The sequence below is a fragment of the Lithobates pipiens genome, unplaced genomic scaffold, assembly GCF_037356315.1.
Source record: "Lithobates pipiens isolate NorthernLeopardFrog02 unplaced genomic scaffold, aLitPip1_a1.2 Scaffold_30, whole genome shotgun sequence".
Lineage (NCBI taxonomy): Eukaryota > Metazoa > Chordata > Amphibia > Anura > Ranidae > Lithobates > Lithobates pipiens.
Genome location: NW_027507791.1, coordinates 60,685,168 through 60,702,975, shown reverse-complemented (window position 1 = coordinate 60,702,975; position 17,808 = coordinate 60,685,168). Strand labels below are relative to the sequence as shown.

Below are 17,808 nucleotides of genomic sequence, written 5' to 3'. Positions count from 1 at the left end.
AAATTGGATGTTTGAAAGTAGGGGCCTGCCCTATATGCTCTGCAGAAATGGCAGAACAAGGTGTTGGTTTTGCAACAACATTGTAAGCCCTCAAAGTGACTCTTGGTGGGCGCTGGAGCGCCCTGCTGTGAACGATTATATCAAGAATTGTAATTACATGCCATTGTTGAACAGTGGTAGAAAAATTGACCTTTGGTGGTTGTGGTGCTGGTGCCACAACACTATAAGTCCTCACAGTTACTCTGGGTGGGCACAGGAAGGGGCCCTCCTGTGAAATATTATATCAAGAATTGTAATTACATGTCCCTGTTAAACAGGGGCAGAAAAATTGGGCCTTAGGCACTGGTGCCATCACACTGCAACCTCTGCCATACACTCTAGTTTTATTGCAGGAATTAGCCCTGCTGCAAAGCATTGCATCAAAAATTGTACTTAAACGCCCCTGTTAAACAGGGGCAGAAAAATTGGGCCTTAGGCACTGGTGCCATCACACTGCAACCTCTGCCATATACTCTAGTTTTATTGCAGGAATTAGCCCTGCTGCAAAGCATTGCATCAAAAATTGTACTTAAACGCCCCTGTTAAACAGGGGCAGAAAAATTGGGCCTTAGGCACTGGTGCCATCACACTGCAACCTCTGCCATATACTCTAGTTTTATTGCAGGAATTAGCCCTGCTGCAAAGCATTGCATCAAAAATTGTACTTAAACGCCCCTGTTAAACAGGGGCAGAAAAATTGGGCCTTAGGCACTGGTGCCATCACACTGCAACCTCTGCCATACACTCTAGTTTTATTGCAGGAATTAGCCCTGCTGCAAAGCATTGCATCAAAAATTGTACTTAAACGCCCCTGTTAAACAGGGGCAGAAAAATTGGGCCTTAGGCACTGGTGCCATCACACTGCAACCTCTGCCATACACTCTAGTTTTATTGCAGGAATTAGCCCTGCTGCAAAGCATTGCATCAAAAATTGTACTTAAACGCCCCTGTTAAACAGGGGCAGAAAAATTGGGCTGCTGGCATCACCCAGAACCAAAAATGTTCTTCCAACATATCAGCGGAGGAGGAAGAGGATAGACAATCAACATAACAGGACAGTCACTCAGCATCAGCATAGGCAGTCTTGAAGGGATGTGGTATTTAAAAAAAAATTATTCGGTTACATCAGCTTCAGGTGCTTGGTAGCTGTGGGTGATCCAAGACTGATTCATCTTGATGAAGGTCAGTCGATCAACTGATTCGGTGGACAGGCGCACCCTGTGATCGGTAACGAAGCCACCAGCAGCACTGAAGGTGCGTTCCGAAAGAACGCTGGATGCAGGACAGGCCAGTAGCTCAATTGCATACTGTGCAAGCTCTGGCCAGTGATCCATCCTCAAGACCCAGTAAGCCAGAGGATTTTCAGTGGGAAAGGTGTCCAAGTCTGACCTTGCCCCTAGGTATTCCTGCACCATGTAAATTAGACGCTGGCGATGGGTGCTGGAACCAATCATACCTTGGGGCTGCGGACTAAAAAATTGTCTGAAAGCATCAGTCAGACGGCCACCTTCTCCACCGCTCCTTCTGACTGATGCCTCAGCAACACGTTGTCCAGGACCAGGAGTTTGTGACCTCCCAGTCCCTGGGAACGCGTTGCACAGAGCTTTCTGCAAGGCCTCCCGGAGATGTCTCATCCTCTGCTCCCTCTGCGATGGCAAGATAAGGTCGGCAACCTTACCCTTGTACCGTGGATCAAGGAGAGTGGCCAGCCAGTAATGGTCCCTCTCCTTGATCCGAAGAATACGAGGATCCTTCCGCAGGCTTTGCAGGATCAGGGAGGCCATGCAGCGTAGGTTAGCTGAGGCATTCGGTCCGGAGTCCTCTGGGTCACTAAGGACAACATGATCCGCAGCTACCTCCTCCCAGCCACGTACAAGTCCATGTGTTTCTTGGGACTGTAAATCATCCCTATAAGACTGCTGCTGCTGATGCTGAGTGCCAGCCTCCACCTCCATGCTGACACAATCATCCTCCTCCTCCTCTTCCTCCTCCTCACCCTCTTCCTGTGTGATGGGTGGCACAGCAGGAACACTGTCTGGATAAAGGGGGCCTTGAGAGGCAAGGAAGTCCTCCTCTTCCTGCCTCTGTTCTGCCTCAAGTGCCCTGTCCATTATTCCATGCAGCGTATGCTCCAAGAGGTGGACAAGAGGTATAGTGTCACTGATGCATGCACTGTCACTGCTCACCATCCTTGTGGCCTCCTCAAACGGTGACAGGACAGTGCATGCATCCCTGATCATGCCCCACTGGCGTGGTGAGAAAAAACCAAGCTCCCCTGACCCTGTCCTGGTGCCGTAGTCGCACAGGTACTCATTGATGGCCCTCTGCTGCGTGTGCAGCCGCTGCAGCATGGCCAATGTTGAGTTCCATCTGGTGGGCATGTCACATATAAGGCGGTTCTTGGGCAGGTTCAACTCCTTTTGGAGCTCAGCCAGCCGAGCACAGGCATTAAATGATCGGCGGAAATGCACACAGACTCTCCTGGCCTGTTTCAGGACATCCTGTAAGCCGGGGTACCTGCCCAAGAACCGCTGCACCACCAGGTTAAGGACGTGAGCTACACAGGGCACATGGGTCAGTTGTCCCTGTCGGAGGGCGGAGAGGAGGTTGGTGCCATTGTCGCAAACCACCATTCCTGGCTTAAGCTGGCGTGGCGTCAACCACCTCTCGGCCTGCCCCTGCAGAGCTGACAAAACATCCGCCCCAGTGTGGCTCCTGTCCCCCAAACAAACCAGCGCAAGCACGGCATGGCATAGTTTTGCCTGCGTACTTGCGTAGCCCCTGCAACGCCTACGGAGCACCGCTGGTTCTGAGGACAGAGCACTGGAAGAGGCCATGGAGGAAGAAGAAGAGGAGGGGGTGGAGGAGAGAGGTGTGTCACAACCAATAGTAGCATTTTGGAGGCGTGGTGGCGGAACAACCTCCAACACTACTGCACCTTGTCCTGCATCCTTCCCAGCAGCCAGGAGAGTGACCCAATGGGCCGTGAAAGACAGGTAACGTCCCTGTCCATGCCTGCTGGACCATGAGTCAGCGGTAATATGCACCTTACCGCTGACCGCCCTGTCCAGCGAGGCAAGGACATTGCCTTCCACATGCCGGTAGAGAGCCGGAATCGCCTTCCGTGAGAAAAAGTGGCGTTTGGGGACCTGCCACTGAGGAACCGCACATTGTACAAACTCACGGAAGGGGGCCGAGTCTACCAACTGAAAAGGCAGCAGTTGAAGTGCTAGCAATTTAGCCAAGCTAGCATTCAACCGCTGGGCATGTGGATGGCTGGGAGTAAATTTCTTCCGCCGGTCCAGCAGCTGGGGCAGGGACATTTGTCTGCTATAATCGGACGTGGATGTACCACTAGCAGAGTTCCCGGAAGCACTTGGCTGTGACACACCTAATTCTACACCTTCATTCCTCTCAGAGCAGGTTTCAGAGAGGACTGAAGGTCTAGTGGGGTTGGAGATGCCAGCTGATGAGGAGCAAGGAGAGGTCCGCTTTGTTCTTTGGTGTGGGTCTTTGAGGTATGCTTGCCAACGAGCTGCATGGCAGGTCAACATATGTCTGGTCAAGCATGTGGTGCCCAAGCGGCTGATGTTTTGGCCACGTGAGATACGCTTGAGACATATGTTGCAAATAGCAGCGGTGCGATCTGATGCACTCGTCTCAAAAAAGGCCCACACCAAAGAACTTTTAGAATAACGCGCAGAGGAAGCGCTCTGCGCAGAGGAAGCGCTCTGCGCAGGCGGAGCTCTGCGGTGTGATTCAGTCGGTGTGCTGCCCCTAAGCTGGCCCCCGGAGGGCATCCTGCCTCGTTGGACATGTGCCTCCTCCTCCTCCTCCTCCTCCTCCCTCCTTCCAGGCACCCACGTGGAGTCAGTGCCCTCATCATCCCCTCCCTCTTCATCGCTGTAGCAAACCTGGCAGTATGCTGCAGCTTGTGGAACATGACTGCCAGATTGCTGTCCTTCTTGAGCATCCCCTCTCTCTGTGCTCACGCTACTGCCTTCCTCTAGCTGAGTGTCATCATCAGAGCCCACCAAACACTGGGCATCCTCCTGGAGCATGTACCCAACACTGTGCTCAAAGAGTTCAGGAGACTCCTCAGGAGGACGTGGTGGGTCTAGGGAAGGAGTCACTGATGATGACATTGAGAGGAGGGACGACGATGTGTTGGCAGCTGCTTTTCTACTACCCTGAGACTGGGTGAGAGAGGATGAGGAGGATGAAGAGGGCTTGGTCATCCACTCTACCAAGTCGTTGGCATGTTGCGGTTCAACATGTCCAGCTGCAGAAAAGAAGGACAAGCATGTCCCATGGCCACGTGCTGATGACAATGCACCGCGTCCACGACCAGCACTGTTGTCTCTAGACACAGAGCCTGCTTGCCCTCTTTTATCGGCTCGCGCCTGTCTGCCTCTCCTTGCTGGCCTTCCAGACATGGTAATGGCCTGAAGGGAGTTGGGTAAAACAGTAGTTGGGTAGTTTATATTGTGCTGGAGGCACACAACACCCGCTAACTCCTGCAGATGCCTTTTTTATAGAACAGCAGAGTTAAAGGGGTATATACAGATGTATACTGTGCTGTGCTGGAGGCACACACAACTTCCAATAACTCCCGCAGATGCCAATCGGGCCCAAATAGAGAACAGCTATGTAGGTGGATAATAGCGGTATGTACTGGGTACAGAGCAGGCACACAGCACGCACTATCTCCTGAGTGACACTACTGACTGCAAGCTCTATTGTTAAAGATGGACCACTAGCTATATAGGTGAGGTGAATATCACGGTGTATACTGCGGTCAGGGCATGCAGACAATAACAAGAAAACAGCAGAGTTAAAGGGGTATATACAGATGTATACTGTGCTGTGCTGGAAGCACACACAACTTCCAATAACTCCCGCAGATGCCAATCGGGCCCAAATAGAGAACAGCTATGTAGGTGGATAATAGCGGTATGTACTGGGTACAGAGCAGGCACACAGCACGCACTATCTCCTGAGTGACACTACTGACTGCAAGCTCTATTGTTAAAGATGGACCACTAGCTATATAGGTGAGGTGAATATCATGGTGTATACTGCGGTCAGGGCACGCAGACAATAACAAGAAAACAGCAGAGTTAAAGTGGTATATACAGATGTATACTGTGCTGTGCTGGAGGCACACACAACTTCCAATAACTCCCGCAGATGCCAATCGGGCCCAAATAGAGAACAGCTATGTAGGTGGATAATAGCGGTATGTACTGGGTACAGAGCAGGCACACAGCACGCACTATCTCCTGAGTGACACTACTGACTGCAAGCTCTATTGTTAAAGATGGACCACTAGCTATATAGGTGAGGTGAATATCATGGTGTATACTGCGGTCAGGGCACGCAGACAATAACAAGAAAACAGCAGAGTTAAAGTGGTATATACAGATGTATACTGTGCTGTGCTGGAGGCACACACAACTTCCAATAACTCCCGCAGATGCCAATCGGGCCCAAATAGAGAACAGCTATGTAAGTGGATAATAGCGGTATGTACTGGGTACAGAGCAGGCACACAGCACGCACTATCTCCTGAGTGACACTACTGACTGCAAGCTCTATTGTTAAAGATGGACCACTAGCTATATAGGTGAGGTGAATATCACGGTGTATACTGCGGTCAGGGCACGCAGACAATAACAAGAAAACAGCAGAGTTAAAGGGGTATATACAGATGTATACTGTGCTGTGCTGGAGGCACACACAACTTCCAATAACTCCCGCAGATGCCAATCGGGCCCAAATAGAGAACAGCTATGTAGGTGGATAATAGCGGTATGTACTGGGTACAGAGCAGGCACACAGCACGCACTATCTCCTGAGTGACACTACTGACTGCAAGCTCTATTGTTAAAGATGGACCACTAGCTATATAGGTGAGGTGAATATCACGGTGTATACTGCGGTCAGGGCACGCAGACAATAACCAGAAAACAGCAGAGTTAAAGGGGTATATACAGATGTATACTGTGCTGTGCTGGAGGCACACACAACTTTCAATAACTCCAACAAATGACAATCGGGCTCAAATAGAGAACAGCTATGTAGGTGTATATAGTGGTATGTACTGGGTACAGAGCACGCAGACAGCACGCACTAACACTACTGACTGCAAGCTCTATTATTAAAGCTAGATCACTAGCTATATAGGTGAGGTGAATATAGTGGTGTATACTGCGGTCAGGGCACAGACAGTAACCACTACACAAGAGCAAAATAGTAAATCAGCCAAAAACGATTGGTGTGTAACTGTGTTGAAGGTACACAGAACACCCACTGCTTCAGATGCTAACAAACACTACACGAGGCCGCCTGAAAGGCAGCTTTATATAGTGTGGGGCGTGCACTACACAGCCTGAGCTATGATTGGCCACAGGCAGGATGCCTGTGGCCAACCATTGCTCTCCTCGCTACTGGCGCTGCGATTGGCCAAGCATGCGGGGTCACAGTGCATGCTTGGCCAATCGTGAGACAGCAATGCATTGCGCCATCGCAATGCATTGTGGGCCACACGAAATTTGCCGCGAACGGCCCAAACGTTCGGAATTCGGCGAACGCACGAACGACCGATGTTCGAGTCGAACATGCGTTCGACTCGAACACGAAGCTCATCCCTACATACAGCGTAACAGCAAGCCCCACATTCACTCTGTAGGCAATTTTGAGGTTTTTTTTATGCATTTTTGCAACGTGAAATGCTGTGCAGGAGCTTGTTTGGGGCCCATTATGGGAATGCTTGAAAAGCACATGAAGTGTGAGCTCTTTTTTTTTTTGCATGTGCTCATTGAAGTCAATGTGGCTACAAAAGTAACTCATATTTCTTTTGGAGCTACTTAATTAGAATCAGTTAAGACGGCTCTCATAGGAACACATTTAATTTAATACATCATGCGACTTGTGCTCTCACAAGTTGGATCCCATGTCACACCAGTGTGAACCAGGCCTTTTTGAGTTGAACTACAGGCCAGCTGATGTCATGGTTAAATCAGTACTTTCCAAGTATACCAGTGGAGGCTTGTTGTAAATTAAGTACTTTTTGTGAGTGCAGGTAATCACATTTCAGAAAATCTGCTAACAGTTTTAAAGGTTTGTCATACTATATAATAAAAAGAAAATGAGTATCAAAGAGGGAAGAGTGTTGGAAAAGATAAAGCTATATACGTAATAAAGAAATACAGTAGCTCACACCCCTCACATTTTTTTGTAAATATTTTATTCTATCTTTTCATGTGACAACACTGAAGATATGACACTTGTCTACAATGTAAAGTAGTGAGTGTGCAGCTTGTATAACAGTGTAAATTTACTGTCCCCTCAAATTAACTCAACACACAGCCATTAATGTCTAAACCACTGGCAACAAAAGTGAGTACACTTTTGTTGCCAGTGTCCAAATTGGGCCCAAAGTGTCAATATGTGGCCACCATTATTTTCCAGCACTGCCTTAACCCTCTTGGGCATGGAGTTCACCAGAGCTTCACAGGTTGCCGCTGGAGTCCTCTTCCACTCCTCCATGACGACATCACGGAGCTCCTTTACCTTCCATTTGAGGTTCCTCTACAGATGCTCAATAGGGTTTAGTTTTGGAGATATGTTTGGCCAGTCCATCACCTTTACCCTCAGCTTCTTTAGTTAGCAATGAAAGGAAGGGAGAGGGTCATGCTCTGCTTCAATATGTCATAGTACATGTTGGCATTCATGGTTCCCTCAATGAACTGTAGCTCTCCAGTGCCGGAAGCACTCATGCAGTGCCAGACCATGAAACTCCAACCACCATGTTAGACTGTAGACACACTTGTCTTTGTACTCCTCATCTGGTTGCCACCACACACACTTGATACAATCTGAACCAAATACGTTTATCTTGGTCTCATCAGACTACATGACATAGTTCCAGTAATCCATGTCCTTAGTCTGCTTGTCTTCAGCAAACTGTTTGCATCATCTTTAGAAGAGGCTTACTTCTGGAATGGCAGCCATGCAGACCAATTTCATGCAGTGTGCGACGTATGGTCTGAGCACTGACAGGCTCACCCCCACAACCCTGTCTGTGTTAATGAGCCCCTGCTCCCTTCGATATAGCAATCTATGATATCTACCAGATTGTATAAGATATCCTTGCCGACCTAAACCATTTATCACCTCTCTCAATATGTCTCCGTTACACAGATTTACCAAAATGTACTCTGTTCATTGTACTTTCTCTTTGTTAGACCAAAATTGTCAGTAGGGATGGCCGAACAGTTCGCCCGGCGGTCGTTTCGCAGCGAATTTCGGCTGTTCGCGGTCCGCACGATCAGCGGACTATTGCCGCTGTTCGCCCGGCAGACTTCCGTGTTTACTGTGTAAAAGAACTTTGACCTATGACGACACATCCATCATGTGGTACAGGACAGCCAATTGAGACATTACAGCACATGGACACTCGGACATTCCCCCTAACTTATAAATAGACCCGATCCGGCGGCCATTTTACATTCTTTCGTATGTCACTATAGGGAGAGGTTGCTGTGTGGAGCAGGGAGAGACTGCAGTGACCCAAATCGCTAGCTATTAGGTCCACAAAAGTTCTTTTAAGAACTGGTATGGTATAGGTGTTAGGTGTAGTTCAGGATATAGGTTTGAGGCACTGCTATTCAAGTCATTGTTGCAGCAGCCTGTCTTTTGTCAGTGTAGAGAGAGGGACAGGACGCTGTGTGCAGCAGGGACAGTCAGTTTAATCATTAGCTGTTACTATTAGGTCCACAAAAGTCCCTTTCAGGACTGGGATGGTAAAGTAGTATAGGATATAGTTTTGAGTGCTATTCAAGTTATTGTTGCAGCAGCCTGTGTTTTGTCAGTTTAAATAGGGACAGGCAGGAAGCTGTGTGTGGCAGTGAGGGACAGTCAGTTTAATCATTAGCTGTTACTATTAGGTCCACAAAAGTCCTTTTCAGGACTGGGATGGTAAAGTAGTATAGGATATCGTTTTGAGTGCTATTCAAGTTATTGTTGCAGCAGCCTGTGTTTTGTCAGTTTAAATAGGGACAGGCAGGAAGCTGTGTGTGGCAGTGAGGGACAGTCAGTTTAATCAGTAGCTGTTACTATTAGGTCCACAAAGGTTCTTTTTAGGACTGGTATGGTAATAGGCTTGTACACGTATAATATTCTTTCTTCCAAATATAGAAAGAATATTATACTTGACTGCTGCCCTTCTGCTGCAGTAGTCCTTTATGAGTATAGGGACTGAGGTACAGTCTGCTAATCACAACCTACTAGTTCCACAAAGGTCCTTATAAGGACTGGTAAGGTATAGTGTACTACAGTACATAGGGTTGAGTGAGGTACAGTCTGCTATTCCTTAAGGACTGGTATAGGTCCACAATATATAGGGTTGAGGTGCACTGCTGCTGACTGCTGCCCTATTCTGCAGCAGTCCTTTATCAGTATAGGGATTGAGGTACAGTCTGCTAATCACAACCTACTAGTTCCACAAAGGTCCTTATAAGGACTGGTAAGGTATAGTGTACTACAGTACATAGGGTTGAGTGAGGTACAGTCTGCTATTCCTTAAGGAGTGGTATAGGTCCACAATATATAGGGTTGAGGTGCACTACTGCTGACTGCTGCCCTATTCTGCAGCAGTCCTTTATCAGTATAGGGATTGAGGTACAGTCTGCTAATCACAACCTACTAGTTCCACAAAGGTCCTTATAAGGACTGGTAAGGTATAGCGTACTACAGTATATAGGGTTGAGTGAGGTACAGTCTGCTAATCACAACCTACTAGTTCCACAAAGGTCCTTATAAGTACTGGTAAGGTATAGCGTACTACAGTATATAGGGTTGAGTGAGGTACAGTCTGCTAATCACAACCTACTAGATCCACAAAGGTCCTTATAAGGACTGGTAAGGTATAGCTATCTACAGTATATAGGGTTGAGTGAGGTACAGTCTGCTAATCCTTAAGGACTGGTATAGGTCCACGATATATAGGGTTGAGGTGCACTACTGCTGACTGCTGCCCTATTCTGCAGCAGTCCTTTATAAGTATAGGGACTGAGGTACAGTCTGCTAATCCCTAGCTAATAGTTCCACAAAGGTCCTTAAGGACTGGTATAGGTGTACTATTTGGTGTGCAGTATATAGTTGTGTAATACACGTATAAAATACTTGCACATACTTGACTTTCTCCTGGGGCTGCTTATTATGAGGGGCTCCCACCATCCCTGTGCTGTGCTGACTTCCTCCTGGGGCTGTACCTCTGCTGTGCATATTATGAGGGGCTCCCACCATCCCTGTGCTATGCTCATTATCAGGGGCTCCCAGCATCCCTGTGCTATGCTGACTTCCTCCTGGGTCTGCTTACGGTGCAGGTGTCAGTGCTGTAGATCACGGTGCTGGTGTCAGTGCTTTATGTCACGCTGCTGATGTCAGTGCTCTCTATCACGGTGCTGGTGTCAGATCACTCTATCACGGTGCAGGTGTCATTGCTGTATGTCACGCTGCTGATGTCAGTGCTGTTCTATCACGGTGCTGGTGTCAGATCACTCTATCACGGTGCAGGTGTCATTACTGTATGTCACGCTGCTGATGTCAGTGCTCTCTATCACGGCGCTGGTGTCAGTGCTGTATATCATGGTGCTGGTGTCAGTGCTTTATGTCACGCTGCTGATGTCAGTGCTCTCTATCACGGTGCTGGTGTCAGATCACTCTACCACGGTGCAGGTGTCATTGCTGTATGTCACGCTGCTGATGTCAGTGCTGTATATCACGGTGCTGGTGTCAGTGCTGTATATCACGGTGTTGGTGTCAGTGCTTTATGTCACGCTGCTGATGTCAGTGCTCTCTATCACGGTGCTGGTGTCAGATCACTCTATCACGGTGCAGGTGTCATTGCTGTATGTCACGCTGCTGATGTCAGTGCTCTCTATCACGGTGCTGGTGTCAGATCACTCTATCACGGTGCAGGTGTCATTGCTGTATGTCACGCTGCTGATGCCAGTGCTCTCTATCACGGTGCTGGTGTCAGTGCTGTATATCACGGTGCTGGTGTCAGTGCTTTATGTCACGCTGCTGATGTCAGTGCTCTCTATCACAGTGCTGGTGTCAGATCACTCTATCACGGTGCAGGTGTCATTGCTGTATGTCACGCTGCTGATGTCAGTGCTCTCTATCACGGTGCTGGTGTCAGATCACTCTATCACGGTGCAGGTGTCATTGCTGTATGTCACGCTGCTGATGCCAGTGCTCTCTATCACGGTGCTGGTGTCAGTGCTGTATATCACGGTGCTGGTGTCAGTGCTTTATGTCACGCTGCTGATGTCAGTGCTCTCTATCACGGTGCTGTTGTCAGATGACTCTATCACGGTGCAGGTGTCATTGCTGTATGTCACGCTGCTGATGTCAGTGCTCTCTATCACGGTGCTGGTGTCAGATCACTCTATCACGGTGCAGGTGTCATTGCTGTATGTCACGCTGCTGGTGATCATCTCCTGCACCCTCTTCTTTGCCTACCCTGACCTTCCCTCTCCTCCATTGCCTTCATGTGCTCCTGAGTCCTGCATTGTCAGAATTTCACATATAAAAAAAGAATGCTTGTAGTTGTCGATCCCAGATTAACCTCATACATGTGTTATGTCATTGGCCATGTGGTGGGACTATGTTTGCACAGCTAGTAATTATTTTGTGGCTGCAAATTTGATCTGTAAGTTTGCAAAGTTCGCCTCCCATTGAAGTCAATGGGGCCCGCTGCGAACATTACGGTTCGCAAACTATCGGCCGCGTTCGCAAAAGTCCCGTCGAAAGTTCGTCCATCACTAATTGTTATCTGATTGTTACCAATAAAAATGTTTGAAAAGAAAAATGATCTTCGCTTTCAGCAGCAGGTTTAACCACCTCAGCTCCGGAAGATTTTATCCCCTTCATTTGCAGGCCATTTTTGCTATTTAGCACTGTGCTACTTTAATTGGTAATAATTTTTTTTTAACACAATTAGAGCTTTCTTTTGGTGGTATTCGATCATCTCTGTTTTTTTTTTGTTTTTATTTTATTTTATAAACGAAAAGAGACTAAAAATTTAAAAAAAAAAAGTTTTTTTACTTTCTGCTATAAACCATATCCAATACAAAAATAAAAAAAAAATCTAATTTCAGGAATTTTGGAAAAAATGTATTCTGCTACATTCATTTAATAAAAAAAATCCCAATAAGTGTATATTGATTGGTTTGCATGAATGTTATAGCATCTACAAGCTATTGTGTATATATACTAGAATTTAGGGCTGTTACTGATTAAAATTTTCGTGTTTGAATAATTGATTTTTTTTTTAAATCAATTAATGGACTGATTTTGATTAATTATAACGCACGTACAGATCCAACTACTTTTAGCTGATCTCCTTGCATTGCAACTCTGCATTAGTCAGTGGTAAATGTGGTATACACTATATACAATCCCCCGACACTAGTTAGTATCCACAATCCATGACTCAACTTCACAGTTCACACAAATATGTTTTAAATTCAAACTGTAGCACTGACGTAAGTAATTATTATTTTTCCACAGTAGCGTGACAATCCTTTCACCTCCGGTCTAACTAATCACTCTCGCCTTATGGCATGGACCCCTGTGCAAACAAGTGGTCATGCAAGCGGGTATCAAAAGAGTTAACACGGATCATAAACTTCTCTCACGTCTCCTTAGATCTCAGCAAGGACACCAGGTCATGGATAAAAAAGAAAAGATCTAAGTGCTCACCGCTTAAGTAGAAGATTTAATTTTTGTTTTTAAACACAAACTACTCACATAAAGATGATAAAAACACAGCATATAATGCTTATATAGTTCGGGAGGGCAGCAGCAGGTTATATATATATATATATATATATATATATTCTTATATCTTAACATTACAAAAAATAAGTACATAAAAAAAAGGTAAGAATATAAGTACATACTTATATATAATATATATCTGTATGTACTAGTTATATTCTTTTATCTTTATCTTTTTATTTTTTTTATGTACTTATCATTTTGTAAGGTTTTTGTAAGGTGATTAATTAGCTAATCAAAAAAAAACACTAGATTAATTAAAATAAATAAATAAATAATCGTGTAGTCGATGACTAATCAAAAAAATAATCGATAGATTAGTCGACAGAGAAACTAATCGTTAGTTGCATCTCTACTAAGTAGTTAATACTGTAACTTACTGAGTATGCAGCTTATGTATCTTTTAGTCCTCGTCCATGTTCCAGGTTAAGCTGATGCCATGATCACTGCCCCAGGTTTCCTGTTTCAGGATGGCTGCTTTCTCTTATGCCGCATACACACGATCGGACATTCCGACAACGAAATCCTGGATTTATTTCCGATGGATGTTGGATCAAACTTGTCTTGCATACACACGGTCGTACAAATGTTGTTGAAAATTCTGAATGTCAAGAACGTGGTGACGTACAAGACGTTCGATGAGCTGAGAAAAATTAAGTTCAATAGCCAGTGTTGCTCTTCTGCTTGATTCCGATCATGCGTGGAATTTTGTGCGTCGGAATTGTGTACGCACAATCGGAATTTCCGACAACGGATTTTGTCGTTGGAAAATTTGAGAACCAGCTATCAAATTTTTGTTGTTGGAAATTCCGACAAAAAATGTCCGATGGAGCCTAAACACGGTCAGAATTTCCGACAACAACAATCAAACATTTGTTGTTGGAAATTCTGATTGTGTGTACGCGGCATTACAGTGTCCTATGCAGCCACTCTTGCATTCAGGGACTAGAGCTGTATCTCCCTACAATGTGTGCATCAACAGAAATACACAGACATCACTCTTTTTCCAGTAATACAAACTTGACAGGAGTACTGATCCTTCCCCATGCTACTCAACAGGATAAAAAGCTGTGGCTATATATACCCTTTAAAGTAGAGGAACACTTTAAAAGTATTGGTGGTTAGACAAATATCATACATCACAAGTTACATCATAAATCGGGTTGAAAAAATACACATGGCTATCAAGTTCAAGCAATAAAAAAAAAAAAAAAAAAAGCTTTGTGTCTTACTAAATAATATAAGCAAGAATTAAAGAGGAACTGCAGTCTGCACACATAATTTGTAAAAAAAAAAAAAAAAAAAAACACACATCTTTGCCATTCTGAAAATTCCCTCCAACTAATTTGCATATTATTTTATATATACTGTGATTCTGTACTTGCCAAATATGCTGCAGAAATCTCCCTCCACTTAGTCTGGTTGCAGACACTTTAACTGTGGGCAGCTGAAGCTACTGCCTGTTTACTTCCTGGATTTACACAGACACACAGAGGCACACCTCCAGCTCTGAAGCTCTCATTGGCCCTCTTATGACTCATCCTCCCTCTCTTCCTGGCAAACTCTAACAAGAGTGAGAGAGAGGGCTGTGCATGATGTCATAAGTAGGTATGAGCCAAACACCCCCAGGTTCAGTTCACACCAAAACATGCGAACAGACAAAAATTTGTGGGAACACGCGAACACCGTTTTAAGTCTATGGGACTCGAACGTGAAAAATCAAAAGTGCTCATTTTAAAGGCTAATATGCAAGTTATTGCCATAAAAAGTGTTTGGGGAACCGGGTCCTGTCCCAGGGGACATGTATCAATGCAAAAAAAAGTTTTTGAAATGGACGTTTTTTCAGAAACAGTGATTTTAAGAATGCTTAAATTGAAACAATAAAAATGAAATATTCCTTTAAATATCGTGCCTGGGGGGTCCCCTTAGTCTGCCTGAAACAGTAGCTAATTTTTTCCATGTTCATAACAGTACCGCAGCAAAATTAAAAACTGTCATTTAAAACTGCTCGCAGCTGTAATGTAATGCCAATCTACATAAAAAAAATAATTGAAAAAAACGGCGTGCGTTTCCCCCCCCCCCCCCAGTCTATTACCAGGCCCTTCAGGTCAGGTATGACTATTAAGGGGAACTCCACACCAGAATTTAAAAAATAAAAGGGCATGGGGTCCCCCCCAAAATCCATACCAGGCCCTTCGCATATGGTATGGATATTGAGGGGAACTCCGCGCCAAACTTTAAAAACAATGGCGTGGGGTCCCCCAAAATCCATACCAGACCCTTATTTGAGCATGCAACCTGGCAGGCCGCAGGAAAAGGGGGGATGAGAGAGCGCTCCCCCCTTCCTGAACCGTACCAGGCCACATTCCCTCAACATAGGGAGGGTGCTTTGGGGTCATCCCCTCTACCCTTGCCCGGTGGTTGTGGGGGTCTGCAGGTGGGGGGCTTATCTGAATCCAAAATCCCCCTTTAACAAGGGGGCCTCCAGATCCTGCTCCCCCTATGTGAATGGGCAGGAGGTACATTGTACCCCTACCCATGCACCAAAAAAGTAAAAACAATTGCTTTATTAAAAAAAAAAAAAGGGTCCCACAATGTAAATCCATATTCAATCAAGGAGTTGGCGGTCCCGAGAAAAAAAAACAAAAAAAAACGGAAAAACTCCACCTCCATGGAAGGTGTCCCGCCGACTGCCATCTTTTCCCTTTGACAGCTGTTATATAGCCAAGGGTGGAGATACCCGGAGATGTAAGTGGATGACCCCGCCCCCTCTGACATCACATGACATCAGAAGGGACAGGGTCACCCGGTTCCGTCACTCGGTGCCCCAGTTCTTGGCTATATAACAGCTGTCACCACAAAAAGACGACACAAACTTCCCATAATATTCGCTGTTTGGCGAACGGGCAAACACCCACTGTTCGAGTCTTATTTGAACATCAAGCTCATCCCTAGTCATAAGCCTAGGCTAATGACCAGACAAGAAGAGGAAGTGGGCTGTATAAGGTATTTACTGGCATAAAAAAAAATGATTTACTATCCAAAGTTAAAACAACAAGGGCAGAAGATTAATAGATGGAAAAGTGAAAAAATTACTGAAGATCCGCTTTAAAGACCTCTGTCTCTGATTTATGTGTCTTGTTTCCTACAGCCAACCAGGGTCATTTTTTCCCAGTGATTGGACTCCTACACCAGTCTGTAGATCTATCCAGTAGCCTGAGCCTCCCATCTCCAGTACAAGAGATTAACTGGAATTTTATGAGCAAAGAAAAGTCATACAAAGTTGCACAGATCGATAATCATCAGACAAAGTTCTACATAAATCAGTTTAATGGACGGCTGAAATTGCTTCATAATGGAACAACATTACATATCGAGGATCTCAGGATGGAGGACAGTGGAAATTATACTGTACAATTTGTTCTTATTGGAGAGGAGGATCGTTTTGAACATCTTATTCTCATGGTATATGGTACGTATACATTTGAAGGTATCACAAGAAAATCAAATTATATGTTGGGATAGCCCTTAAAGGGTCTCTTTCAAAAAGAAAGCTTTGTGTTTAAGTTTTTCTGATTACAGCCATTTGTGAACGGAAATGCTACACACTAGTTTTCAGGTCATTGAATAGGTTTAGCTTTATTACACCAGAAGAAGCTGTAGGACATATGTAAGGAAATATCTGTTTATCACATCTCAATTGCAAAGAACATTTCCTTTAGAAGCTCAATAAGTGAGTTTCAACCAGTACACGGTGAGCCACTCTCTCATAAATGCTTATACCTTCTAGGATGATGGTGATACAGACTATGAAGGACGTACACCGATAAGCCACAACATTATGACCACTGACAAGTAAAATGGATAACCTTGATTATCTTGTTACAATGGCACCTAAAAGTGGCTGGGATATATTAGGCAACAAGTGAACATGTTGTCCCTGAAGTCAACGTGTGGAAAGCAGAACAAAACGGGCAAGTGTAAGAATTTCAGTAACTTTGACAAAGGCTGAATTGCATAGGCTTAGAGGGCTAGGTCAGAACAACTCCAAAAATGCAGTTCTTGTGGGACGTTCCCGGTCTGCAATGGTCAGAATCTACAAAAAGTGGTCCAAAAAAGTGAAATCAATGAACTAGGGACAAGGTCATGGGTGGCCAAGGCTCACTGATGTACCTAGTGAGTAAAGGCTGGCCTGTAGAGTCTGATTCAATAGAAAAGCTACTGTAGTTCAAATTGCTGTAAAGAGTTAATGCTGGTGTAGCGCTGGCTCCTGACGATCACGCGCTATATGTTTTTTCAATTTAATATTTCCTAAAACCCCTGTTGGGTTTTAGGATTGATTATCCCAAATTATGGCTTCAGTACCAGTCTGGTTGGATTGCACTGGGTTCTCCTTGGCCACAAGTGTCGCTGTCACCGCTGGCAAGTGTGAGAACGCAGTCTGGATGGGCGTATTGAGTGCCATTCTGTCTCTGAATCAGCCCAGTGGGAGTGTCATCCTGCTGTGCATTCTGGAAGAGGGTATTTAAGGTACTGACATCACATGCTTCTGGGTTCCGGTCCAGAAGATCTTTCTGTCTGTTTGGTCATGGCCCTCCTGACCAGCCCCTATGGCCCTTATGGCCTGGGGTGCGGATCCACCCAATTCCGAGTCTCGGGGCTGGATAGCCCAAAGCGATGTAACTGAGAGGAGGATTCAAAGGTGGTCCGGTACTGTCTCATCTGTGGTGAGGCCCAGCAACTGGAAAAGCACCAAGGGGAGGACCCCTCGGGAGAAGGCCATGCATAAGGCTGGCTTCTCAGAAGGAGCCTGGAGCTCAGTTGAAGGACACAATGGATCTACACTCATACGGTATCGCTGGACCGGCTGCGAGATACTGGTACCGTATCATAGCTCTCTAAATTTACCTGCGTCCC

The 17,808-nt window shown here is 45.6% G+C and overlaps 1 protein-coding gene across 13 annotated transcripts in view; it reads left to right on the top strand.

Annotated features, from left to right (window-relative positions):
* The window catches only part of LOC143942903 (CD48 antigen-like), a 176,488-nt gene that overhangs the window by 54,904 nt on the left and 103,776 nt on the right, over positions 1–17,808 (top strand). For all 13 annotated transcript variants that reach the window (XR_013264858.1, XR_013264857.1, XR_013264856.1 and 10 more), the window contains exon 2: positions 16,043–16,363. Coding sequence is in view for 10 of the 13 variants with exons in the window: in XM_077464323.1 (XP_077320449.1) it covers positions 16,043–16,363 (321 nt within the window). In the remaining 3 variants the exon portion in view is untranslated. The remainder of the gene's footprint in view (positions 1–16,042; positions 16,364–17,808) is intronic.